This window comes from Somniosus microcephalus, chromosome 19 (assembly GCF_052327205.1).
Source record: "Somniosus microcephalus isolate GS21.2 chromosome 19, FLI_Smic_1.0, whole genome shotgun sequence".
In the NCBI taxonomy this organism is placed as follows: domain Eukaryota; kingdom Metazoa; phylum Chordata; class Chondrichthyes; order Squaliformes; family Somniosidae; genus Somniosus; species Somniosus microcephalus.
The window spans coordinates 38,563,196-38,590,171 of NC_141005.1; the positions used below are offsets into that span (position 1 = coordinate 38,563,196).

The 26,976-nt window shown below is 43.7% G+C and overlaps 1 protein-coding gene across 10 annotated transcripts in view; it reads right to left on the reverse strand.

The window, feature by feature from the left end:
• The window catches only part of LOC147104347 (lysine-specific demethylase 2B-like), a 210,122-nt gene that overhangs the window by 132,114 nt on the left and 51,032 nt on the right, over positions 1-26,976 (reverse strand). For all 10 annotated transcript variants that reach the window (XM_085961615.1, XM_085961613.1, XM_085961611.1 and 7 more), the window contains exon 5: positions 10,086-10,264. In XM_085961615.1, coding sequence (XP_085817741.1) covers positions 10,086-10,264 — 179 coding nt within the window. The remainder of the gene's footprint in view (positions 1-10,085; positions 10,265-26,976) is intronic.

Genomic DNA, 26,976 nt, shown 5'->3' on the forward strand with positions numbered 1-26,976 from the left:
CAAGAAATAATTTTCCAAGGAGGATTTAAATGGACATCAAGTTTATAACTGTGATGAAACCAGATTGTTTGGAGATGCCTGCTGCAGGGCACACTAGCTGCCAGCAAAAAGAGAAAAGTGCTGAAAGATTTAGACAGCAAGGACAAAATAATGTTGTCAGCTTCTGCAAATGTCTCCAGAGAACACAAATTGAAAATGACTTATGTTGGCAAGGCTCAGGACCCACACGGTTTCACAAATTGTCAGTTGCATCACTGCCTGCTTGGTATTGTGCATGAGACAGACTGGGTGAATGTGCTGCTGTTCTGACAGTGGTTCTTTCGGGCAGTTGTGCCCTCTATTAAATTGTTACTAGTAAGAGAATCAGGTGCCTGAAAAGGCACTTCTTGTTCTGAATGATGTTCCAGCTCAAACACCAACACGTGGCAGACTGCCGATGAGAAGGTTAAGTGCAATTGCTTCCGCCAAATACTGTACGATCCCCATTCGACAGTTACAGTACTGCAGGAAAGTACTCTTGGAAAAGTTAATCAAAGATAATGTCAATGCCAATGTCAACAAAGCCCTCATCAGTGGAAGATATTGTTCATCAAGGAGCAAAAAGCACGAGGCAGAAACTCTTGGAATATGCTCGGTCGCTAAAGTCACGCAACAGTCAGAAGCCACTTTAATTGTCTAGTGCACAAGAGAACCAAGTCATTCTTGCTACTTAAGTTCTTCAATGTTGCTTTAGAGCAAAAATGTACAACTTGTGATTGAGGTCTTTGATTCATAGCTCAATCCTGGCCCCCACAGTGCTGGATTTCAGTCAATGGATGATGATTAGATTATTCAAGAAGCCCTCAGAGCACTCCCCTGATGGTTACTGGGTAGACACTGCACACTGAAATAGTGGAACATTTGGCCTCGAAAGTTGTAGGTGCTATCTTCGGTCTGTGCTATCTTCGGTCTGTGCTGGGGTGGCTGATCGAAGACAGAGTATTGACCTCAGTACCCCCTGGGCAACAGCCAGAATTCCAACACCTGAACACTATTCAGGGCAGTCATCTTCTCAGCTTACACATGCAAATTGGGCACTTGGGCCAGAAACTGCAGGGAACTTGACCCCATCACCACCGTTGGAAAAAGTGACAAAATTGGGAAGGCCGAAGGCAGAAGTCCTTGGAAACAATGACAAAGGAAGAAAGTGAGTAAGAAACAGAAAGGTTTGTGGACCAATTTATCCCAATTCACAGCAAAGTAACAGAGGCATCTGAAGTTGCATTGCGTTGGCTGAAAGAACAAGAAGCTGCTGATGGCCAACAGCTGATGCTTCTGAAATGGCTGCATGATTTGGCATCAATACAGGCAACTTCCAGTATACTTTACAGGAGAACTTCTACTATGTGTTTTATGGATATATAGTCTGTGCCTAGTTCCTTAATTCAAATTGTGTGTTAATTTGAATTGAAATTGTGCAAAAACAAAATTGCTTCCTGTGTTTGTTTTATTCAAATTGTTTATTTTGAACTACTAGATAATTCCATTTTTATCAAGCAAAAAATGGCTTTGAATTAACAGGAATAGATTGAACTGTACGGCTAGTTAAAGTGAACTTCCCAGTTGCTAATGTTCACCTTTTTCACTCTTATATGCATGTACATATCTTAATATAGCAACAGTATCCATTTCTCGGGAATGTTTACACACTTGTCTTAAACACAGTATACTTATCAACATACTATACATTGTTTTTCTCCCAAACAACTATTTCATCCCAATTATTGGATTGCAGTACTGTTATTCATTTTGGCTATTACTGGGTGTTTTACATTGGTTAGTTTGATTGATCACTGAATTAGAAGCTAGAAGCCAAGCAAATGAGTAACTCTGTCATTTAATTATAAATCAATTCTTAGATTTGAATTATTCACTTATCCAGAATATGTTTAGCACCATATTTCAGATTTTAAAAACTTTCCTGAATTCATAAAAATCTGGTTTGTACACAAATGTAGATACTGAATGATCGCGTTACTTTCCAGATTTGCAGCACCTGAATTTTGAAGTGAAATGTGGAGCTCATTTTCGAACATTTGTAAATTTGTGTCAAGCACAGAAATAAAGATTTGCAATAGCTTTGTGACAAACCATAAAGCAACTTTATATTTGGAACTGTAGCAGCAAAAATGGTTTCATTAATTGCTTATAATTTAAGTTCTTTTAGTTCCAGTGCAATAAAAAGATAACAAAATGTGGATAATTCAGAAATATATGAACATAAGCAATGCAATCCTAATTAAAAAATTACATACTAATTTCTTAGACCTGATTTTTGTCAATAAAATTGCAAGTTTCTGCATATAATCACATACAAGACGAGATGCCTGTGTCGCTATTTGGGGCTAAAAGTACGGGGAGATCATGTTAGACATGGATCATACCCTCTCCTCAGATGTTTCTCCTGGCTGGCTTCTCCCCTGCTACTGAATCAATGTCAACAAAGATAGTCGACCCAACAGCGTCATACCAGCATGTTCTTATCAGTTATAGCTTTCAGCTGCTGTGATATTTAACTGGCAACTTGCCCCCTCAACTCTCGACTTCATTCCAAGCTCCCACTACTAATTTAAAATTGAAGGCATTCTTGCAGGATAGACAAAGAGAGGAACTTTAAAATCAGCACCAGGAGCTAGAAATGAAGATATCAAATAAACAGCGAAGGGCTGAACAAGAGAAGGAACAGCGGCTAGGAATCCACTGTTTAAAATGAGAAAGAGGGAGAATATATTTGTGGATGCAAACAACATTAAGGTGAGAATTTTGATGGATGCAAGCTTTGTAACGCTGATCCTTGTTTTACATAAGTCAAGGAGACTTTTGTTAAAAACTGGAATTTTGGGAGGGTGACCAAGTGTTTCCCGTTGCCTTCCTCGCAGGTTTTAACTTCAGTGTACCTTCTCCTGGGTGGCTGCAACCAAGACAAAAGAGGCCCACCTACCCTTTACAGTGGGGGGAGGGGGTCCAACCCCATCCGTTGATCGCAAGTACCCCCGCTGGCTATCAACCCTGTATTCAGAGCTAGCGCGCCAGTCTCCACTCACCAGGGCTGTCTAGAGCAGGGACCGAGCTCAACCCTTCTGACTCAGAGGCGGGAATACTGCCACGAGCCAGTGGTCACTCCGTCCGGGCGACAGAGCCCCACCGGGTCAACCCAGCATTTAGAGACCATATTCTAATCTCCACTCTCCAGGGCTATGTGTGGGGCTTGAACCCTTCACCTTCTGACTCAGAGGCAAGAATACGACCACTAAGCCAAAGGTTCAGTCCTTCTATCCCTATATGCCCTCCAAAACCCTGCAATACTCCAACTCTGGCCTTTTATGCATCCCACTCCCATCATTGGTCAGCCATACACTTTTAAACTCCCTTCCTAAAAGCCTCTTCTCCCTAAACCTTTCAGCCATTCCTAATTGTTCCCTCCATGGCAGCCTCCAATCCCTTATAAATTCCTATTCATTGTTTCTCCCTCTTCTGTGAAGCACCTTGGAATGTTCTGTAGAGCAAAGGCGTTATATAAATGCAAATTATTGTTATCCTTGTAGACATTCAAGATCCAACAGCAGTGCCATGAAGAGCAAGAGCTAACCTTGATATCCTGGGCAATAGGTTGACAGGAAAACTGTCTCAGGACACAGCTTTGCTTAGGGATTGAGCGTGAACAATTATCGTTGTTTCTAATTGAATTAGACAAGTTAACACAGCTTCAAATAAATAAAGATACAGCTGTGCATTCACAAAAGGTTGTTGGAATACTGCTGTCTTTCCATGTGCTTACTCCAAAGGAATTTTAGTTAAAATATCAGCAAAGAACAGATCTACTCTTCACAGTGCATTTTTCACAGGTGTTAAGAGCAGTTGCTGAATATTTAAGAAGTTCCACATGTACGTTAAAAAGATTTGAAATTAAATTCTAAAACCGTGCGCTGCATGAATCATAATTAAAACCATAAGACGCACACTGTTAAAGATCAGCATGATATTCTCAATTTGTCGTATGAAGAAATAGAGCAGTGTTGCACTTATTGAGAATATCCCTGCTCTACGCTATTGCTAATCATAATATTCTATGTGCTAATTCATTTATAAATTTTCTACAGTATAACACTGCAAATCACACGGGTTTAAAAAAATCCCAGACACATGAATGGTTGAAGCACAGTTCCCCAATGCACTGAAATAAATTTGAGCCTCAAGACGTCTCTCCAGTGAAAAACTGGTGAATGTCTATTATCTTCGTAATTAACATAATTGTGCAGACAAAACCATAGGAACATGCGGCTTTCAAATGTGAGTTCTGAGAATGTAATTTTGTTAATGGTAGTTACAGAAAACATGCATTATCCCATTTTCCATTAGAAGACAAATTTAGCCCCCTTTAAAAAAGTCAATCAGAAGTGTCCACATTTTTTTTAATTACTTCTCACGGGCTGCACCAAGGTGCCTTACAGGCCACATACAAAAATTAAATCAGATCAATATTCCCATTAATTTGCACTTATCCCAAAATGCAGTTCTGATTTAGGATTTGTCCACCAACTAGGAACATCCCTTTCTAAATCTCCAATTCCATGAAATTTACACAGGATAAACCAGCAAGCTGGAAGTAAGCCCAAATAAAATGTAGCTGCCTGGAGTTTGTGAGCCAGATTGCCTGGGTTTGCGGGCTGCATGTAGTTTGGACATCGCTGGTCTACCATCAACTTCAAATATATCACAAAATGAATTCGTTCAACTAGAATAAAGCTTCCACGAAGTCTCAGTGGGACAATAAACTTCCTGATGTGACAGACACACAGATCAGGAAGGTCCGTGGCTCGCCCCCTGATTTGTGCAGAGCTAGCTGATCGCAACTGGGACAGCAATGGGATCACTACAATTGAGTTCAGTGTCCCTGCAGTGGAGGAGGCAGAAAATTCAGCAAGGTTCTATCCATCGATCACTAGACAGCGACAGATACTGGAAAGTGCATGTCTGTAGGTATCAGATGAGCAGAGGATGGGCCTGGCAGCGATGGCAATGACAGAAAAATAGCCCGACAACCCTCACCTGAGATCACACAAAGAAATGGTCACTTTTGAAGTCAAGAAACCACAGGCCACGTATAACGGTGCCTCATACGAGTTACATCTTCCAATGAGGGGAGACAAGGGAGGAAAAATATGAAAACATGTAATTTTCAAGATGAAAACATGAACACACAGTAAGGCAGTGCAGTGGAGCAGTGCACAGCTAGTACAACACACAGTGCCACATTATCTGCACAGTGAGGTCCCAACATCAGCCACACAGACCTGGGGAAGGTGCCAGGTCCTGCTCAAAAAGGAGAAAGAGCAAAAATAGAACGTCAGTTATCCTTGGTGGCTCTTGTACATCTTCTACCGCTGGCTGAAGAGCAATAGGCCAAGATATCTGTAGCTTCATCCTCCACTCCCACCAATTTTTCAGCAGAACTTCTTGGGAGGGTGCAGAAAAGTGCTTGGGGACGTGCTCTGTTTTTCAGGAGTGGTCCCGTTTGGGCAGATATGTCTGTGTATGTATAGGTGGAGGTGCATGTTTTCATACAAATGAGGGAAATACTGTCTCTGCTCTTTTTCCCCACCATTAATATTTGAATGTTGGCAAGGGTTGTCTGTTTGGCCCATGTGTCCAGCATTCAAAACTGGTGGAAGATGACAAAAAAAATCTCTGCAATTAGGGGCTGCACAAACACTTGGGAAGCTTGCACAGGCTCGAAAAGGAGGGTCCCAAATTTTTTGCTAAAAAAAATATATGAAGTTTTGCCGGCAGCACACAGGTTACATACAACAGGCCTGAGGCCGCCCACGTCAGGACTTCGCTCTCTTTCCCCGGCTGAGGCCAGGAATCCGCCTCCAACAGAATAATGACCCCAAGGCCAGGTAGTCGGTTGGGGTTGGGAGGCATCTCGGTCGTGGGTGGAAGTTCTGTCCCTCCCCAGGAATGCATCCCAATTAAAGGGAGGGTAGGAAGCCTGGGCCATAGTGTCAAATATTAGGAGCAGATTATTTGCTCCCTTGGCTAGAGAAACACAAAATAGGAACAAGAAAATAGAAGTTTGGAGACAAACAGACAGACCAAAAAATAACAATGTTATACATCCAAACTGGGTGATCAACTTCCTTCAGCATCCACTCATACAGAAAATACCTTTGTTAAAAGATAAGCTGAACCAAACCCTTTGGGAAATTTGAATAGTCTAACCACCAAAAGCTTAGATTGAGTTGTTTGTAAACCCTCACTACCAGTGGGAGCTCTTTTATAGCACTAGGTTCTAGAACTGAAATTGCCCTTGTACAGTAGTTATTTATTACGATTCAATCTCCTGCTGAAATTGTATTGTTCTCTGCACAATTGCTCTACAGAATGACACGCATAAAATGTTCTCAACTGAACAAGATACAAAGGATGCTGGTGTAAGACAATGCTGCCCTCCAGATTTAGTTTGAATCTGAAAATAGCTTTGTACCAATTATGGGATTTAAGCAGATTTATTTATAAATCTCTCCTCTTGGGCATTCGGATAAAGTTACACAAGTCTTTGATTATACAACCTGTTTGCTTCGTGAACAGTATAAATACCACCAATAATTTATATTTAAAGCAGTTATCCTTCGACAGTATTTGAATTTTCAGTAATTCTCAGAAAATCTGCACCAAGGCACGAAATGGGTTATACAATTAGACAATCATGTGACATATAGGTGGGAAGAGACCGGACAAGGGGAGAAAAAAGAGTCGAGATAGGAAGAAATCAGTTCTGTGGGGAAAGAACAGGCTGAAACGATGGGTCAAAAGTAATGGGACTTGAGCACATAATCTAAACTCCAACGCATTACTGAGGGAGTGCTGCATTTTGGAAGTATCATCTTTTGGATGAGAGGTCTTGTTTGCCTGTTCAGGTGGATGTAAAAGATCCAATGGCACTATTTGAAGAGCAGAGAAATTCTCCTGGTGTCCTGGCCATTTTTCATCACTTAACCAACAACATCAAAAAAGATGTTCATTTATCTCATCTACTTTTCGATTGAAAAGGATTTCAAGCCCTTGAGCCAGAGTAAAATTATGAAATTAAAAATAGGATAACAGGAATGGAAAAGGAGATAGAGAAAACATAGATGATAGGGGGAGCAGAATATGTGTTTTGTTTTTAATAAAGATTGTGCTCAAAGTGTTCCTTTTAGTCCAACAGGTTTAATATTACAGTAATAAAGCTACTCAAATGGTAGTGTTCATTCCTGCATCACCATGTGTGAACTCATAACTTATAGAAGATCCCAGCCCAGAGATGGTAACTTCTCCAGGCCTCCTGGCAATCTAAGGAACATAGGAACAGGAGTAGGCTATTCAGTCCCTCAAGCCATTCAATTTGATCACGGCTAATCTGTACCTTAACTCCATTGACCCGTGCCCACTTCTTTGGCCAGGAGTCTCCCCCCTCCAACCCTTTCTCCCGCTTTCAGAATTCCCGTTCTACCTGGATTCCTTCCTCTGGCCTCTTACCCTCTCTAGATCTTTTCATTGCTAACTGCCACGTGACATCGACCGTCTCAATTTCTCTGCTCCCCTCACTCACTCCAACCTACCTCCCTCTGAACTTGCAGCACTCTGTTCTCTCCGATCCAACCCTAACACCGTCATTAAACCTGCTGACAAGGGTGGTGCTGTTGTTGTTTGGCGAACCAACCTCTACCATGCGGAAGCTGAACGCCAACTCTCCAACATCTCCTCCTACCTCCACCTGAACCATGACCCCACTACCGAACATCAAGCCATTGTTTCCAAGACTGTCACTGACCTCATCTCCTCTGGTGATCTTCCCTCCATGGCTGTCAACCTCATAGTTCACCAACCTCGCACAACCCGCTTCTACCTCCTTCCCAAGATCCACAAACAAGGCTACCCTGGTAGACCCATCGTTTCAGCCTGTTCTTTCCCCACGGAACTGATTTCTTCCTATCCCGACTCTATTTTTTCTCCCCTTGTCCAGTCTCTTCCCACCTACATTCGCGACTCTTCCAACGCCCTCCGCCACTTTTAAGAGTTTCCAGTTTCCTGGCCCCAACCGTCTCCTTTTCACTATGGACGTCCAATCCCTCTACACCTCCATTCCCCCCCCACCCCCAGGATGGCCTGAGGGCGCTCCACTTCTTCCTTGAACAGAGGCCCAACCTGTCCCCATCCACCACCACCACCCTCCTCCACCTGGCTGAACTTGTTCTCACATTGAACAACTTCTCCTTTGACTCCACTCACTTCCTCAAAATTAAAGGTGTTGCTATGGGAACCCGCATGGGTCCTGGCTATGCGTGATCCCACCACCAAACGCATCTTCCCCTCCCCTCCCCTTTCAGCATTCTGAAGGGACTGCTCCCTCCGCAACACCCTGGTCCACTCCTCAATCACCCCCAACAGCCCTTCCCCTCCCCACAATACCTTCACATGCAAGCGCAGGAGATGCAACACCTGCCCTTTTACCTCCTCCCTTCCCCGCTCCAGGGCCCCAAACACCCCTTCCAGGTGAAACAGCAATTTACTTGTACTTCTTGCAATTTAGTATTCGCTGCTCATGATGCGGTCTCCTCTGCATTAGGGAGACCAAACGCAGATTGGGTGACCGCTTTGCAGAACACCTCCGTTCAGTCCGTAAGGGGGATCCAGAGCTTCTGGTCGTTTGTCACTTCAATTCTCCGCTCCACTCCCACTTCTCTGTCCTCGGCCTCTTACACTGTTCCAATGAAGGTCAACGTAAGCTCGAGGAACAGCACCTCATCTTTCGATGAGGCACTTTACAGCCTTCTGGACTCAACATCGAGTTCAACAATTTCAGACTATAACCCCTGCCCCTGTTTTTTCAGGCGGCAGCTGTTGATGATTCTGCCATCCCCATTTGCAACATTTAACCACTCCTGCCTTCCACCCTATCACAGACCGTCCCTTTTGTTCTTTCCTCCCCTCCCCCTTTCCCTGCCTTTGCACCTGCTTAAAACCGGTTACATCTCTAACTTTTTCCAGTTCTGACGAAGGGTCCCAGACCTGAAACGTTAGCTCGGTTTCTCTCTCCATGGATGCTGCCTGGCCTGCTGAGTGTTTCCAGCATTTTCTGTTGTTATCCTCCATTTATCCGCCTTAGCTCCATATTTCTCGATACCCAAACCGAACAAAAATCTATCGATCTCATTCTTGAAGGTTCCAATTGTCCCAGCATTCACAGCCTTTGGGGGGGGGCGGGGGGGGGGGGGGGAGAATTCCAGATTTCTACTACCCTTTGTGTGAAAAAGTGCTTCCTGATTTCCCTCCTACATGGCCCAGCACTAATTTTAAGATTATGTCCCCTCATTCTTGATTCCTACCAGAGGAAATAGTTTCTCTGCATCTATCCTATCGAATCCTTTTAACATAAACATCTTGATCAAATTACCCCTCAATCTTCTATACTCAGAGGAACACAAGGCAAGTTTATGCAACCTATACTCATAATTTAACCCTCGTTAGCCACAGTATCATTCTCAAGGGCTGAAAATCCTTGTTAATCAAAAGTAAATGAGATAAATCCCCAGTTAATCTTTTTTGATCGTTAACAAAAAGGGTTAACACAGGAATTGTTTGGAATGCTAGCATTTGTTATTTTTAAGGAATTTAATTTAAATAAATTTAAATACTTTCAGAAAGAAAGAAAAAAAAAAATCGCATTCATCAGTTAACAACCAGTGGAAATGCAGTGGCTTGGAAAATTTACCTGTAGCTGACATTATGCCTGAACTTTGAAATATTGAGTACTTCAATTTGGAAATTTAACTTCCTCTGTAGTCTTTTTTTAGCACACTGGCTACATTACTGCATAGAGGTTAATGATTGTGTTAAAACATCACAAACAGCAACGTGTTATTTATAGCCCATATAAAAGAAGTTACTCCACCAATAGAACAAATGGGGCCATTAGAACTATCAAACATCCATCTGCTGCCTGGCTCAGCTACTTCAGATCCTGTTAAAAACTAATTTACTTATGAATATAACTTTCTTACCACATTGGGCCGTTTGACCAGGTTCTCAAGTTTCGTGTGACTGAATTCCAGGCTTATGACATTGTAGAGCTTCTCTCTTTCAGCCTCTGGTGTTTCGTAGTATTTCACCCATTGTGACATACTCATCTCAGTCCCCTTCTGTGTATTCACATCCATGACATCCACAATACGACGACTCCCTGAATCACACACAAACAAGTAAACAATTCTATCGACTTTAATTTACAGTTTAAATTTTGTACACCCTCATATGTTGATTATTGTCCTCATGAAACTATAAATGCAAACACTATTCAGTAACACAAACAGTAGGGGATGCTATTTTTGAAAAGCACACTGTTCCTGGTGATGTCAAAATGTTTATGTCCATTTATTCATTTCCATCACACTGATCTATTTTTAACCAGGCACAATAAATTGAGGTAAAACAAAATAATGGCTTTTTATAAAGGGAGGAAATTAAGTATTTTAATGCTTCAGAACAGAATTCTCTTGTCGTCGCCCCTCACTATCTTACTCTCCTCCTCTTCAGATGTTGTTGACCCGACTGGTCTATGGTTCAAAAACATCAGTCACCTTTAGGTACCTTGCCCTAGTGGCCATTTACACTATTCAACCAAGGTGGGGGCATCAGAGCCAAACCCAATCTTGTCTTCGATAGCAAAATACTGCAGATGTTGGAAATCCGAAATAACAACAGAAAATGCTGGAAAAACTCAGCAGGTCAGGCAACATCCGTGGAGAGAAATTTGAGTTGACGTTTCGGGTCGAACCCTTCTTCAAAACTGGAAAGAAAATAGATCGAAGGCAGGGCTGCGATCGGACAAAAGAATTAAAAGAAACAAAAGAAGTAAAAGAGACAATAAAAGGTATTCGAAGCTAGACGAGATGGTAATAGGTTGAGATTAGGTGTGAAAAGTGTACTGGCAGGGCAAGAGATAGCTGCCAGGTGTGAGAGAGAAACAAAAGGAATTGGGGGGGGGGGGGGGGAAAGGAGTGGAAAAATTACAAGAAAAAATGTAATAGGAGCCGAGGTTATGATCTGAAATTGTTGAACTCGATATTGAGTCTGGAAGGCTGCAGAGTGCCTAATCGGAAGATGAGGTGCTGTTCCTCGAGTTTACGTTGAGCTTCCGTGGAACAATACAAGAGGCCAAGGACAGTGAGGTCCGAGTGGGAATGGAGCGGTGAATTAAAATGGCAGGCGACCGGAAGCTAATATCCAATATCCACACAGAGGCTACTGGACAGCAATCAGAGGTAGGAGCTCTGGCTGATTTCCCCCTCTCTGATCCCTACCACTACCCTGGTTGAAATCAGCACAGCAGGAGAGCAAACCTGGGACATTCCTGCATGGTGCTGCTGCTCAATGAGCCATCAAGCGAATTAGCCGTTGATTCAATGCCAAGAAAGCAGAGTCTGGCCTTCCTTCCAAACTCGTGCATAATTGTTAGTCATTTCCTATAAACTGAGTTAAAACACTGCAAAAAAAGAGAAATGTGCCTTTGGGTATTTGACACCTTCAGTTTTCATGATTATACTTTTGTGTGGCCTGTAAATGAAAGCAGAGGGTATCTTACAACATGCACAAAACAGATTCTTTAAAAAAGAGACTGCAACACAAAACGCAGTCATTGGTGCAAAATAGTGAACATTTGCACCAATGTAAGTTTGTTTTTCCTTTGCACTTAATGAGCACTGCGGTACATTTTTTTATTGGTTTATGGATCAGTGATCTAAGTGTCTTTACTTATTTACTCCATTAAATGTGCGTACATATCAGTAAATAGGTAAGTTAATGATCCGTGCAGTTATTTGCTGATCTAAACAATGTCTTTTCTCTAATTAGGTACAATTTCACCTTTTATGACATTTAGTGTCTGACAATCTCATTTCTGAGGATGCAATGATAGCAACATTGAGTACCTTTTAGTGAAGTCTGAAATGACTTTGCCATTAAGTCACATTTTCTGTGTAGCTATTAGTAATAATGATCAATAGAGCAATAACAGGGGATGGAATGAAATGAAAAAAAAACAATATTCTGAGAATGTTGAACATTAGTCATCTGGAGTCACCAGTAAAGAAAACATTTAGTTTGAAAATGCCAAATCTTAGCAAAAGCTGGTAGCTGTCGGGAGGCAGAATGGAGATAACCACCACAGCTAATAAAATTAAACATCAAAAATTAGCCAATTTGGATGAATAAGGAATTCCAGTTGCAATCATTGTTCTAGAAACTTCAATTATCCATTTGAGGATGCAGTTTTATTAATAAGGACTTGATTAAAATCACAGTAACGTTCATTTAACTTGTTTTTTTTTTACCCTTACAGAACTGCAACTGCAGCTGCGACCTTGACTTTTCAGGAAAGAAAAGCTATGCCCAAGGTCGATGCATTCCACCTAATTAAGCAGCCTAAAGTTTTTCTATGCAATTATCAAGTGGCAAATAATTGTTGCCATGACTGCAAATTGTGGCTACGATAGATGGGGGGAAAAAAAAAACTATAAAACCGCAAATCAATGGAAAAGGAAAAAATGATGGAAACACTCAGCATCCGTGGAGCAAATAGATAAGTTAATGTTTATGGTGTGGATCCTTTTGTCAGAATATTGACTGACCTGCTGAGTATTTCCAGCATTTTCTGCTTTGATTTCCAACACTGCAGGTTTTTACTTTTTACTTACAACGGTGAACAATTCGAGTGCATCATGACAGTCCTATAATGAAACAAACATTCTCAGCAAAGGCTCTTGGAAAGTCCATCAGACTTGGAGACAGTGAGATTAGCAGGAAGACGCATGGAAAGATGTGTGTGTGATAGACAAAGATATATACACAGGTAAGGTAGACAGTTAGGTAGAGAGAAGCAGGCAGTCAAGCATGTGTACACAGAGCACTTTCCAAAGAGGAAAAACATTGTAATCCACAAATTCAGGCTGTGGAAAATCATGTGTCAGAGAGAAAACAGCTTTCTGTCCAGGAAGCGATTTCCCTGGACAGCTGTACTGGGACTAAACATTTGCTATTTACAACACGGAGAAGATTTTTTGCTTATTGTGTGTGGCCACAGTCGTAGTTTTGGAATTCATTTGATTTTTAGGTGGAGAACAGATGGGAAATTACATCCATTCTCCTTAAAAGGAAAGTGTTTAAAAATCACACAGGATAGGATTGCTGCAACTTAAAGAACAGGTAGAATAGCTGGACCTGTTCATTGGTGGTGGTCAGCAAGAGAATAAGATGTAGTAATTTACAAATCTGCAAGTTGTGAACTACACAAAACATAGGCACCAATTTAATGACAGCATTCTGTTTATGCTAATTCAGTTACCACTGCTCGAGAACTCATCTAATGCAGTTCCCTTGCTGTGATCAGGGCTCAATTTTATTTTTTAAAATTTAAATGGATGCTGATCACGGTGACATTTACTCTAAGCTCAGTCACGACTGCAGGTGACAATGAAAAAAGGAAATATTGTAGTTTTAGAGGTGGCCACAAGAGGTCAATGAACAACTGGGAATTATGTTCTCTTTCATAAGTCAGCTTCATGGGGACAGCTATCAAAAGAAACCTCATGACAGCACTATACTACATCCACAAGGAAAGCTTATTATAACCAAATGTTCTTGATTGGAGTCAAAAAAATTCAGACTATTCGGATTATAGAATATACTTTTAACTGGGCTATTCCTTTTCAATTTCCCTTGTAATCGTCAAATTTTATTTTCTCTTCTCAAATAACTAAGAAATAAGCAGTGACACATGTATGTCCTGACTTCAGTGTATTCTGGCACACAAAGCGCTAAATTTGAAGAGTAAAGGGAAGATGTATTCAATTGTCTGATGTTGGTTGATGTACTATGATGCCACTCTGCTGGCTTAATTGTCAAACGAAAAATTCCAGATTTTTACATTACTCAAGAAAAGACCTGGATAACTGACCCTCACCTGGAACACCCAGAAGTTGCACAACTCATTGTGAAACATTGAACCATAGAGGTATTCAGCACAGAAAGGGGTAATTCAGCCCATCACGTCTGTGCCAGCTCTTTGCTCAAACAATCCCGAACTATTTCCACTGTTTTGCTCGGTCTACATAGCCTTGTATCTTCCGATGCTTCAAATATTTATCCAAATTTACCCTCAAAAAGGTGCAATGGTCTCTGCCTCAACTACTCCTTGTGGTAAAGCATCCCACGCTCTAATAACACTCAGCAGATTTCCTCACAACATGCTGTCAACAGCAACACCCTATACTTATATAGTGCCCTTAACATAGAAAAGCATGCCAAAGCATGTAATTGACCCCAGCATGCAATTATTTCCTTTCTTTCTATTTTTAATAATTTTGACATGCAAGAGAGTGAGGGACAATGGGAGCAAGTCACCCTTTCTCCCGTCCCGAGCACAGGAGGTGGGTGGCCCAGAGGGACTAACAAGTGTGTGCTTCCTCATAGGACTGGACTTAATTTAAAGCTGCTGTTATACGGTCAGTCAGGTACAACCGCCCCATGGTCCCCAGTGCAGGTCTCACGCCGCTGGCAGTAACCCCACGGCGTAGCCATTGTTGCCTTCTCCCCTCTATAGCCGGTACTAAAGCAGCTCAGAGGCAGTGAGGCAAAATATTTTTTTTCCAGTTTTACCAGTGTAAGAATTCTCTTCTTATCAAGACTAAAAACAAGACCCAGATAAACTGACTGCATACGGAATAAATTGCATGTAACAAATCTTTATAAATAACTGCAATGCCATGAAATATTATTGCTTCAGTGAAACCAGGGTACAAATTATGGCATGTGTGAATAATGGAGGACCTCTTACTTTTATTACAATGCCTATTTTGGAAGAAATGCAGCTGTTTAAAATATCTTGAGAATGAAGCAAGTTTGTAATCGTTCAGGAGCTCTGGCGTCAAGCCAATAAACACCGCACACAGACTTTACGCCAGGAGTCAATGATAAAGAGGCCTTTGGTAAAAAGATGACAGGATTGCAGATAATTACTCATGGATTAGATAGTTTAGGTCTAAACATAATTTTAACTGACATTGAACTTATATTTTATTTTCTTAAAAAATGAAATGACTCCCCGTTTCTCTCCCCCACCCCCCTGAAGGTGTTGACTCCTAGGATATGATTCCACTCGTGCTGGCTGTCATCCAGCATCTTGGCCAAGCGACCATTATTCATGTGCGATTCCGGACAGCAAATGCCAGCAGATTATTTAACCGTAGAGTGCATTCCATGCAAGCACAATCCTGTCTTCACTTACGCTCCACACACATTTCCAGCAAAGGGTGCCGAATAGTGAAGGAGTGGAAACCTGTCGTGAGTTTCCCCTTTCTAACCCTGGGGTGCAAGAGCCAATTGTAGCATCCCTACACCAAAGTCCAGGATCAAACCTAATTTCACTCCTTTTGGGTACCCAGGTATTCTCACTCTAGTTAAGGTGAACAGATAGCGATCACCATCTTCCACCATACCACTCCATAGCTAGCTGGTGGAGAAGGGAGAAGAATAAGCTGCAATTAAATCCTAATTGACATTCTCCTCCTCCAGCTAGGCACCTTACCTATGCTTGGTGCTGTGCTCGGGAACCTCAACTGGGACTATCAATGGAAGACTGAGCCTGAACATCAATAGAAAGGCAGACCCAAACCCAAGTTTTGATCCATGGTGTACTACACCGAGCTGCCAAACCACTCAGAATTATTTTGTTTTAATATCCAATACAAGAATGAATAAATCCCATAAAAAGAAACCCTTTCTTGGACTGTGCAGTATGTTAATATGGCACTGTTTGACTTGTCGAGGTTTGTGTATACATATAAAAAAAAAATAAACCTGCTAAAACAATCACAAACCTACACAACTTGAACAGTGACCTTTTTTCAATGTACTGTATGACAACCCAATCTGGATTATATGCAATTCTAGTGTTGAATAAGTGAGTTCCAAAAGCTTTCACAATTTATATTTTAAACAACTTTTGAAGATTACACACAATAATTCTTTTTACTCCTTTCTCACAGCTGTTCTTGAAATTACTTTAATCGTTACATCTTCGCTCTACAGCAGGAAGTCTTCAATTAAAAAATAAAAATCATTATCCTTCTTCCTTCCTATTGTTTGCCTTTTCTTCTGTATGTCTAAAACTTGCTCTGTGTGCCTCTCACACAGGTGCCTTTAGTGAGTCACTCAACTTCTATTGTTTACCTCTTTTAAAGTTTACATTATGCCACAGATATGTTGTGGACTAGGATCTAGATCTACCCAGAGTCAGACATTCTTCTGCTCAGGGGCGTAGTAGATCCAGAGCCACTGGTACATCAGACAGCCTCTACAACACACATGGCCAACAGCCTGAAAGGGAATTGGAGGTTAGTATGCGAGGAGATTCTGCCTTCGAATTCTGCCCTTTTGAGCATCCCTGATTATAAATCGCTCAACCATTGGTGGCCGTGCCTTCTGTTGCCCAGGCCCTAAGCTCTGGAATTCCCCGCCTAAACCTTTCCGCCACGCTACCTCTCTTTCCTCCCAGAAGACGCTCCTTAAAACCTACCTCTTTGACCAAGCTTTTGGTCATCTGCCCTAATTTCTCCTTATGTGGCTCGGTGTCAATTTTTTTGTCTTATAATTACTCCTGTGAAGTATCTTGGGAAGTCTTACTATGTTAAAGGTGCTGTATAAATACAAGTTGTTGTTGTTGTTGAGAAGAAATATGGAAGCTGGGATCTGAAGGTTGGCGGGTCGACAGGGCTGTGGGACAACCATTGTTTCTTCAGGCCTGTTTGCTCCAGGATAGTCCAGTCATGAATAACAGCAGCTGACGATGACAAAGAATGATCCTGTTGGCATGAGCAGGTGGTATCTGGGTGGAGAGATAATCACCAAAACTGAGCTGATGCTTTTGTTAGAAGCCAGCTACTACACAGATTCTTTATTTATTCTTTTTTTTTTAAATGGGATGTGGGTGTCGCTGGCAAGGCCAGCATTTATTGCCCATCCCCAATTGCCCCTGAGAAGGTGGTGATGAGCCGCCTTCTTGAACCGCTGCAGTCCATGTGGTGAAGGTACTCCGACAGTGCTGTTAGGGAGGGAGTTCCAGGATTTTGACCCAGCGACGATGAAGGATTGGCGATATACTTCTAAGTTAGGATGGTGTGTGACTTGGAGGTGGTGGTGTTCCCATGCGCCTGCTACCCTTGTCCTTCTAGGTGGAAGAGGTCGCTGGTTTGGGAGATGCTGCCGAAGAAGCCTTGGTGAGTTGTTGCAGTGCATCTTGTAGATGGTACACACTGCAGCCAGGGTACGCTGGTGGTGGAGGGAGTGAATGTTTAAGGTGGTGGATGGGGTGTCAATCAAGCGGGCTGCTTTGTCCTGGATGGTGTCGAGCTTCTTGAATCTTGTTGGAGCTGCACTCATCCAGGCAAGTGGAGAGTATTCCATCACACTCCTTACTTCTGCCTTGTAGATGGTGGAAAGGCTTTGGGGAGTCAGGAGGTGAGACACTCGCCACAGAATACCCAGCCTCTGACCTGCTCTTGTTGCCACAGTATTTATGTGGCTGGTCCAGTTAAGTTTCTTGTCAATAGTGACCCCCAGGATGTTGATGGTGGGGGATTCGGCGATGGTAATACCGTAGAATGTCATGGGGCGGTGGCGTCACTTAATCTCACTTGACCAAATCCATTGTGTGCCAACAGCAGCAACTGTCACCATGACTTCTGTTGACCTGCATGACACGAGGAAACCACTCAATTTGACCTTGAGAGCTGTACTTGGTTCCCATTAACCATGTGACCCACATAAATGGTCAGACATTTCCCACAGACCAACCAGAAAATTAACATACAAAAATACATAATTGAAACAAAAGTAGAGAAAAGTGGAAGAGTCTCAAACACATTAAAAAATTTCAGATTACATGAACTTGTAACAAATACTTCTGTAGTACAAACAAGGTGCCTGCTGCATGACTAATGTAAAGATCACATTGATTATCTCTCCTATTTCTGTACAATCAAGAAACTGAAGTGCAGAAATTTAGGACATGAAACCGTTCAAATCTCTGGAAATAGAGATGTTAAAGACACTGCAAAGATAATTCACGATACTTGACGAATGTGAAATACAAATATAAAACTTCATCACAGCTAGAATACCTAATCAGCTGCTGCACAAGGAAAGGTTAGCTGCTCAGGGCTAATCAGGAAACCTGGCCTGTCGGAGTTGTTTAAGCTTTGAATGGTGTGGATGTAACATGTAACAGCTGATATCACCAAGATTCTAGGGGTTACATTTTTCTCTGATAGCAAAAAAGTAGCAACAAGTATAAAGCAGGGAACCAACACTTTATACCGACACTGATGGAACAAAATACATCCCGAGAGCAGAAAACATTTTCCATGATGTTTGATATCTTGAGACACTTCCTGCTCTAAATCGGTTCTGTCTATGGAGGGAGAGATAATACACGTGAGGAATGCTTCATTTGCCCTGGGAACTCTAAATGCATTTACTTCCAAAACAAATCTTCAAAAGAATTCTTGATGGGTCCAGAGGGCAGGGAGAGGAAGTGGAAGCGTGAGAGAGAAATTCTAACATGAGTTTATTCTCAAACAGATCTTTGCGTAAATTAAAAGAAATATTTGTTCTTCTTGCCCTGTATTCATTACAGGTCACGGTTACACATTGGAAATCCTCCTGCGCCACAAGCAAATTGGCACTCTTCACACGCGAGCCTGGATACTGTCAGTAGGATGTTAAACTGTGGGGCCTACTACAGCTGAGGCCTATCCTGTCTTCATGCAACATTCCCATTTACAAGGATCCCTGGACAGCAACCAAGATGCAAATTCTGGTTAATTTTCCCCTGGTCTAAGGAATATACGAGAACTTACACATACAGCATCTTGAATTTAGCCAAATACCCCAAGATGCTTCACAACTGGGGGGGGCGGGCAGGAGGGGGGTCACAGCTAACTGGGAGTAAGAGGAAGGTAAGGAGAGGTAGTTTTGAAGATGTAGATTTTAAGGACATTTTCAAAGATGAGAAGTGATGTAACAAGGCAGAATTTAGGAAGGGAGTTTCAAAGCTTGGGGGCTAGATGGCAGAAGCCTCTGCCACAGATCATAGACAGGAGGGAAGGAATGGGCAGTAGTCTAGAACTGGAAGTGCAGCGAGTAAAGGCAGAGACACTGGGCTGGAGAAGGTTGCAGTGGTAGGGAGGATCAGTGCTACGCAGGGATTCGAAGTTGAGGAATTTGACATCGGCACACTGAGGGATAGGGAGTCAATGAAGGTTAGGAAAAATAGGCAGGATTGGTGACCAGAACAGGATGCAGGCAGCACAATCCTGGATGAGCTGGAGTTTATGTAGAGCGGAGCTTGAGAGGATAGAGAGGAGTGCATTGAAAATGTTGTCTGTAAGTGAAAAAGGCATGCACAAAGGTTTTGGTGACTGAGTGCAATAGGAACAGACTTGGTGATGGACTGAATGTGAGGTCTGAAGCTCGAAATCAAACAGGACATTGAGGCTGCACAATTTGAGCATCAGCATATTTCCCGGGAGGGGGGGGATGGGGAATAGGGGTTGGGTGCAGAGCTTCCGGTTATATCGGATGGCTTCTGGTCTTGCCAATGTTGGGCTGCAAGAAGTTATTAAGAGAATGTACATATTCCATAACACTTCCAAACACAACATTTTTATTATTCTTTTCACAGAACATGATTATTGAACACATTTTACATTTTGCATCGCCTCATTAAACTCAATTCTATTTGTGCATCTCGTAAGTAAGTGATAGCTTACATAACAAAAATCCTCCGGTTCAGGTACCAACAGATGTATCCGGTTTACGATCATACTGAATTAGCATTTTGAAGTACAGGGGAGGGGAAGAGAGGAAGACATGGGACCTGGCACTCACTCAGGAAAACTTTCCACAGCTAAACCTTGTTCCTGATGATAACTAGATCAAGGCAGTTGTGCAGGACTGCACGACCTCGACTTCTCAGCCAGGGTGTAAGTGCGAAAATATATCCGAAAAGGTCAATAAAATGCCATTTCAGATGACAGTACTGCAGACTATATTATTCAACACTGGTTGTACAAATAGATTTCATAGTTGTAGATACAGCAGCAAATGATCAACTAATCAGGCTCCAAACACCAGAACATTTGTAAGGGTATTGCAATATCTCAGCACACCTGACACTCAAACATTGGCCTTAAATTATGCCATGCAAAGGTCAACATTGAACTAACAGGTTAATGCCTGCATTAAAATGGAAGACAAAGGAACTGCAGTACATACAAACTAGGTAAATGTTTCTATGGTAACCTTCACACAGCTAAATTTCAAGGACATACAGTACTGTGGAACTATTCCAAAGAAAATGTACATCAGCTTAAATCCACTAATAAAATAACCAAATTAAGATATATCAGATATGTATTATACCACAGATTGGGGTCCACCACAGATTCTGCACATGATGAGTTTCTGATCTCAGTTACTGCCATTAGGGCACTAATGTAGAGGCCGATCAGTGCTGTTCTCTCAATTTTACTTGCATCGTTGATGCGCTATCAATTACTCATAAAAGACTGAGAGTTAAGAGAGTAACTAAAGGCTTTTATTAACAAAAGAATGTGCCTCCAATGACGCACAGCCTCCACAATCGCCTGGGCCTCCTTCTCAACAGCGGAGTGTCTGGTCTCCGGGCCTTGGAGGGTTCGTGAAAAGAAGGCCACGGGTCTCCCCGCCTGATTGAGGGTAGCGGCCAGGGCAAAGTCGAACGCGTCGCTTTCCACCTGGAAGGGGATGGATTCGTCCACTGCGTGCATGGTGGCTTTGGCAATGTCCTCCTTGATACGGTGGAAGGCTAAGCGGGCCTCTGCCGTCAAGGGAAAAGAGGTGGACTTGATCAGCGGACGGGCCTTGTCCGCATAGTAGGGGACCCACTGGGCGTAATAGGAGAAAAACCCTAGGCACCTCTTCAGGGCCTTGAGGCAGTGGGGCAGTGGGAGTTCCATAAGGGGACGCATCCGGTCGGGGTCGGGGCCGATGACTCCGTGTTCCACAACACAGCCAAGGATGGCGAGGCGGTTTGTGCGGAATATGCACTTCTCCTTGTTATATGTCAGGTTCAGGAGTTGGGCGGTGCGGAGGAATTTTTCGAGGTTTGCGTCATGGTCCTGCAAGTCACGGCCGCAGATGGTCACATTGTCCAGATATGGGAAAGTGGCCTGCAACGCATTTTGATCTACCATCCGGTCCATCTCCCTTTGGAAGACGGAGACCCCGTTGGTGACGCCAAAGGGAACCCTAAGGACGTGATAGAGGCGGCCGTTTGCCTCAAAGGCGGTATACTGGCGGTCCTCAGGGCGGATAGGGAGCTGGTGGTACGCTGATTTCAGGTCAATGGTCGAGAAGATGCGGTACTGCGCGATCTGGTTGACCATATCAGCTATGCGGGGGAGTGGGTAGGCGTCCAGCAGGGTGTAGCGATTTATTGTCTGGCTGTAGTCGATGACCAGGCGCTGCTTCTCGCCGGTCTTAACGACCACAACCTGGGCTCGCCAGGGGCTGGTGCTGCCCTCAATAATCCCTTCCTTCAGGAGCCACTCCACTTCGGTTTTAATGAAAACCCTGTCTCCGGCACTGTATCGCCTGCTCTTTGTGGCGACGGGCTTACAGTCGGGGGTGAGGTTAGCAAACAGTGGTGGGGGGGTGACTCTGAGTGTGGAGAGGATGCACCTGGTGCGCGGCGGGCAATTTGGAAGCTGCTGGCTGCGGACTGTGAGTGGGGGTAGGGGTCCACCGTACGCCATCGTAACACTTTTAAGGTGGCACTGAAAATCTAGCCCCAGCAGGACGGCAGCGCAGAGGTCGGGCAGGACCAGAAGTTTAAAATGATCGTACACAGTCCCGTCTACTACGAGTGTCACCACGCAGTAGCCGCCGATGTCCGCCGACTGGGACGCCATAGAAATCCGCTGGTGCGCAGGCAGGACTGGGAGAGAGCAACGCCGCACCGTGTCGGGGTGGATGAAGCTCTCCGTGCTCCCAGAGTCAAAAAGGCAGATTGTATCGTGACCATTTACCTTAATGTCCATTGTGGAACTGGCCAGCTGGTGCGGTCTCGCTTGGTCCAGTGTAACGGATGCCAGCGTAGGGGTCGGTGTGTCGCTGCGGGTATCAGATGAGGCGGTGTTGGGGGCCTGCTGCATTCCGGCTGTCGTCCAAGATGGCGGCGTCCATGATCCCCATGTGGCTGGAGGCGTCCAAAATGGCTGCTGTACCGGTGGTTCGCACATGGCCGGGGAGGCCCAAGATGGCGGCCCGCATGGCCCACACGCGGTGCTGCTGGGGTTCGGGGTGGCTTTGGCCCTGTAGACGCTAGCGTAGTGTCCCTTCTTCCCGCAGCCCGAGCAGATCGCGTTTTTCGCCGGGCAGCGCGCTCTGGGGTGTTTTGCCTGGCCACAGAAGTAGCATTTCTGGCCTTGGGGCACTGCTGTCTGGCCTTGGGACACTGCTGCGGTAGTTGGGCCATTGCTGGGGTGTGGCTGGGGTGGCACGGCGCTATGAGGCGGTCCTACCGTGTCCCAGGCTGTCATTCCCCGCGGCGTCCACGGTGCAGAGGAGTAGGCATCCATGCCCCGGTAGGCTGCATCCAATGATAGTGCGAGTTCAGAGGCCTTGTTGAGGTCGAGGTCACTCTGCTCCAACAGTCGCTGTCGGGTGTAATTGGATCTGTGGCCCGCTACAAAAGCGTCCCGGATAAGTTCCTCCGTGTACACGGCGGCCTTTACATCCTTACAACCACAGGCCCGGCCAAGCACAGACAGTGCCTGAAGGTATTCCACGGTCGATTCCCCAGGTTGTTGTTTACGACTCCCCAGAAGGTGCCTGGCGTACACTTCGTTCACTGGGCACGTGTACTGGTCCTTGAGGAGCTTGATAGTGTCCGCGTACGAGGTCGCGTCTTGGATGACCGAGTACACTCGGTGGTTCACTTTGGAGGTCAGGACATCCAGTTTGTCCTCGTCCGATTTGATTGCTGCGGAGGCGGTCAGGAATTTTTCTAAACACTTAAGCCAGTGAGTAAACTTGGTGGATGAGTCCGCCTCCCGATGATCTAAGTCCAGGCATGCCGGTGTGAGGATCTTCTCCATTATAAAAATTTTGTTAATAAAATTGATGCGCTATCAATTACTCATAAAAGACTGAGAGTTAAGAGAGTAACTAAAGGCTTTTATTAACAAAAGAATGAAGGTCTGCCTCGAGTGATTGACCGGTCCAGAAATACAAAGGGCTGGGGAGCAGGCACCTTTATACTAGGACTTGTGGGAGGAGTCAGCCGAGGCATGTCCAGGCATGTACACAGTGGAATACAAACAGTGGTTTACCACAATCGTGCCACCAGCCCCAACGTACTGAAAGCCCAAAAGGGATGTCGGCCCGCATTCTGCATTACCTTTAGCAGCAGCCCTCAGTACCCAGATAATTCACGTCTACAGCACCAGAGGCACAGAATATGCATATTTTACACTGTAATACACCATCAGCAGTGAAATACTACATGGGTGTTGCTGATGATATATCGACAAAGCAAAACTGTCATTAGTGATTAATGTAACATTAGCAAAGGCCTGGAAACAGATTTAACTCTCTCCCACCTCCTGCTCCCAAATCTACTTCGTGGGGAATTGTGTGAATGGCGGAAAAAGCAATTGGCTTAAAAAATGGGGGAGGAGGAAAGAGGGTAAAGGAAAAAGTTGGTGGTGGGGGGCGAGAGAAGAGGGCATCGAATTAAAATGGTGATCCAGTGATGCAACTATGAGTGCACTGAGCCTTGACCCAAACACTTGGTTAACAGAAGTGAGGAAAAACTGTCCTGCAGTTCCAGCACTTCTGTAATCCTGCTGGCTGGCCACAAAGCAACTGGTGGACCCTTACATCATCTCAGCAGAAGCTACACAGCAGTAAAATAGAGACTGAAGATTTAGGTTTTCTTTAAAGTTACACACTTAATAAAAGCAATAGGTCCATCCTGACCATTTGAAAAATAAAACTCCTAATTTCTCTTCAGTTACACAGTTGCCAAATGCAATACTCTTAAATTCTCGAAAGTGTACATCCACATATATATGTTATATGATGATGATGCCATTGTACTTTTCAAGTTGCACAACGTTTACAGGAGGAGTTCATCGATACAGCCAGGTTCCTTGGCATGTCTGTGCTTGTACTGGGAACAATGTAGGTCAGGGGGTTAAAGCAGGGCGTCTTAGTTGCTAGCGATTAGGTAGGTGGGGGGGGGGGCCCTGCTTAAGAGTGAACGATCAGGTTGGTGAGGCAAGTGTCCTTCATGGACAGAGGTTGGGTTGCTGTGTTGGGGGCCAGATTGTGCTGAAGACGTGCAGGAGAGTGACCTTCTGGCCAAAGCCGCTCCAGCAGTCGTCTGGTTTGGAGGGATGAAACTTGTGGCGGTATGTGTGACGCGCGGTATGTGTGACGCATGATCTTGCATTGGCCTTCATGCATTTTGCTAAGCGACACAGCGTTGAGGGTCTGTCTCCATTCCTCCTCCCTTAACAGATGGCACAAGTCTTGTTCCCAGGCTTCCCTTCCTACCCAGCACTTCGTCCTCCTTCAGCTTAATGAACTTCCCTCATAATTTTAATCAATTTCGGATTTACGTCCTCCCCAATATCCTTTTCTTTTGTCAACAGTGAAGTACTTAGAATCATACGGCACAGAAGAAGGCCATCGGCCCATGTTGTTAAATATCCCTGACAATTTCTGCATATCCTCTATCTCACCTTCCTCTCCGAGGTTCCAGCTCATATTTAACTATTCTCTTTTTACCGATTGTATAATTCACGAACAACGGTCTCAATTACGGAAATAAAACCTCCTGTAAATAAAACATATCTTGCAAGGTGATTAGACTTCCTCTATTTACACTGCATCCTCATTTGTATGTTCACAGAAAATGCAATAGTCAATGTCCCATAGCATAGCATAAGATGTAACCTTTTCACGTTAACAGCAGAGTTTCAGAAGCAGTGAAGGCTATGGTTGTCATGGAGCTAATTATACAAATGAAGTTGCCTCTGTTTAGAAAGCACTTCTTCATGTCAAATAAAAAAAATCCAGTTTATCTTGATGATGCTTTCATCAAAATTTGCCTTTCTGATGTTTGTGAAATCACTTCCATCCCAGCCAGTTTTCCTGACTTAAACCGAGGAAAGGTGATAGAATGCATGACTTTATTACGTGTGTCAGCTTGGCTCAGTTTATAGCACTCACTTCTGAGCAGGAAGGTTAAGGTCCAACTGCAGCACATGAAACTAGCCCGACACTCCAATGCAATAGTGAAGGAGTGCTGCATTGTGGAAGGTGCTATCCTTCAGATAAGATATTAAACTAAGCACTATTTTCTCTCCATGCATGTTGCCTGGCCTGCTGAGTTTTTCCAGCATTTTCTGTTGTTATTAAACTAAGCCTCTGTCAACCTGCTCCATTGAATCAGGTGGACGTTAAAGATCCTCTGGCACTAAGTGAAGAAGAGCAGGAAGTTCTCCTCATGTCCTGGCCAACATTTCTCCCTCAAAACTACATCAAACCAGTTATTTATACAGTTGCTGCTTACTGGATTTGCTGTAAGCAAATTGGCTGCCATGTTTGCTTAGACAGCAGTCACTCCACTTTGCTGATAAGCACTTCAGGACATCTTCTGAGATGTGATAAGGTGCTATGCAAATTTTTTTTTATTTCTATACACACAAGCCTGTCAAATACATCTGTTACAGGTTACAAGGAAAATCAGTTTCCTAGCAGACACTTTGAACTTCACCGTCAGCTTGGTGTGACAAGTCTTCCAGACTCAAGCTATTATCCGCAGAAAAACAATGATCATTTCTCAAGTTTTAATTAAAATGCAATCTTCTCTAATTAAGATTGAAATGGCATTTTTGTTAAATAGCGAGATTAAAACAAAGTATTTTCCGCTAAACTATGAGTATTCCCATAGGGAAAGGTCTATTGTGCATTCATATATCATACAACTATGTTTCTCTAATTTAAAACTACAAATGACATTTACAATGATGGATATGCTGCGCTTCCCGGTTCTTTATTCAAATCATAGTCTTGGCAGATAATCACATTTGAAATGGCCTCCGAGTTACCAATTATATTTAGGATTGTTAAGGCAGCAAGAGGCTTAGTCACCAGGCTGGAAAAGGGTGGAACATTAGAACAGGAGAGAGAGGAAGACTATAGTTAACTGATTCACCCCTCCATCTTAACTTCTTACTAGCTGGTCCCCTGTGACATTGCTGACAAATAGTTTTGGGTATGGAGAGCAGCTGTGATGTTTAGCATGGTCTCATTCTGAGCTAGGAACTGGAGAATAACAGGGCGGTGGGGTGGGTGGAGGAAGGCACTTTAGAGAAGTTTAAATTAGAGAAGTTTAAATTAAAACCACTGGACTTGGAGAGAAGTAGCAGCTTTAACTATTTAACAGCTCCAGGGGATGTGGCAACTGTGATGGCAGCCATGGAGAGATTGAGCCAGAAATTCGGGTCCCCACGGGTGAGTACACACTGGGTACTCACGCGTAGGCCCAACGAAAGTGCCGGTTTCGCGCATGCACTGCGCATGCGCGGGAAACCGGAACTTCCGTTCCCTTAAAGGAAGGGGTCCACAGGTCGAACGTGTGCGCCGGAGGGGCAGCGCGTACGCCTGGACTTCCGTTTTTTTCCCAGGTTTCTCCGGGAGGGTAAGTCTCCAGCAGCTACGCTTTTAAAAAGCAGTCGCAAGGCCCGCTTTTAACAAGGTAAGTGGTGAATTAAGTAAAATTAAAAC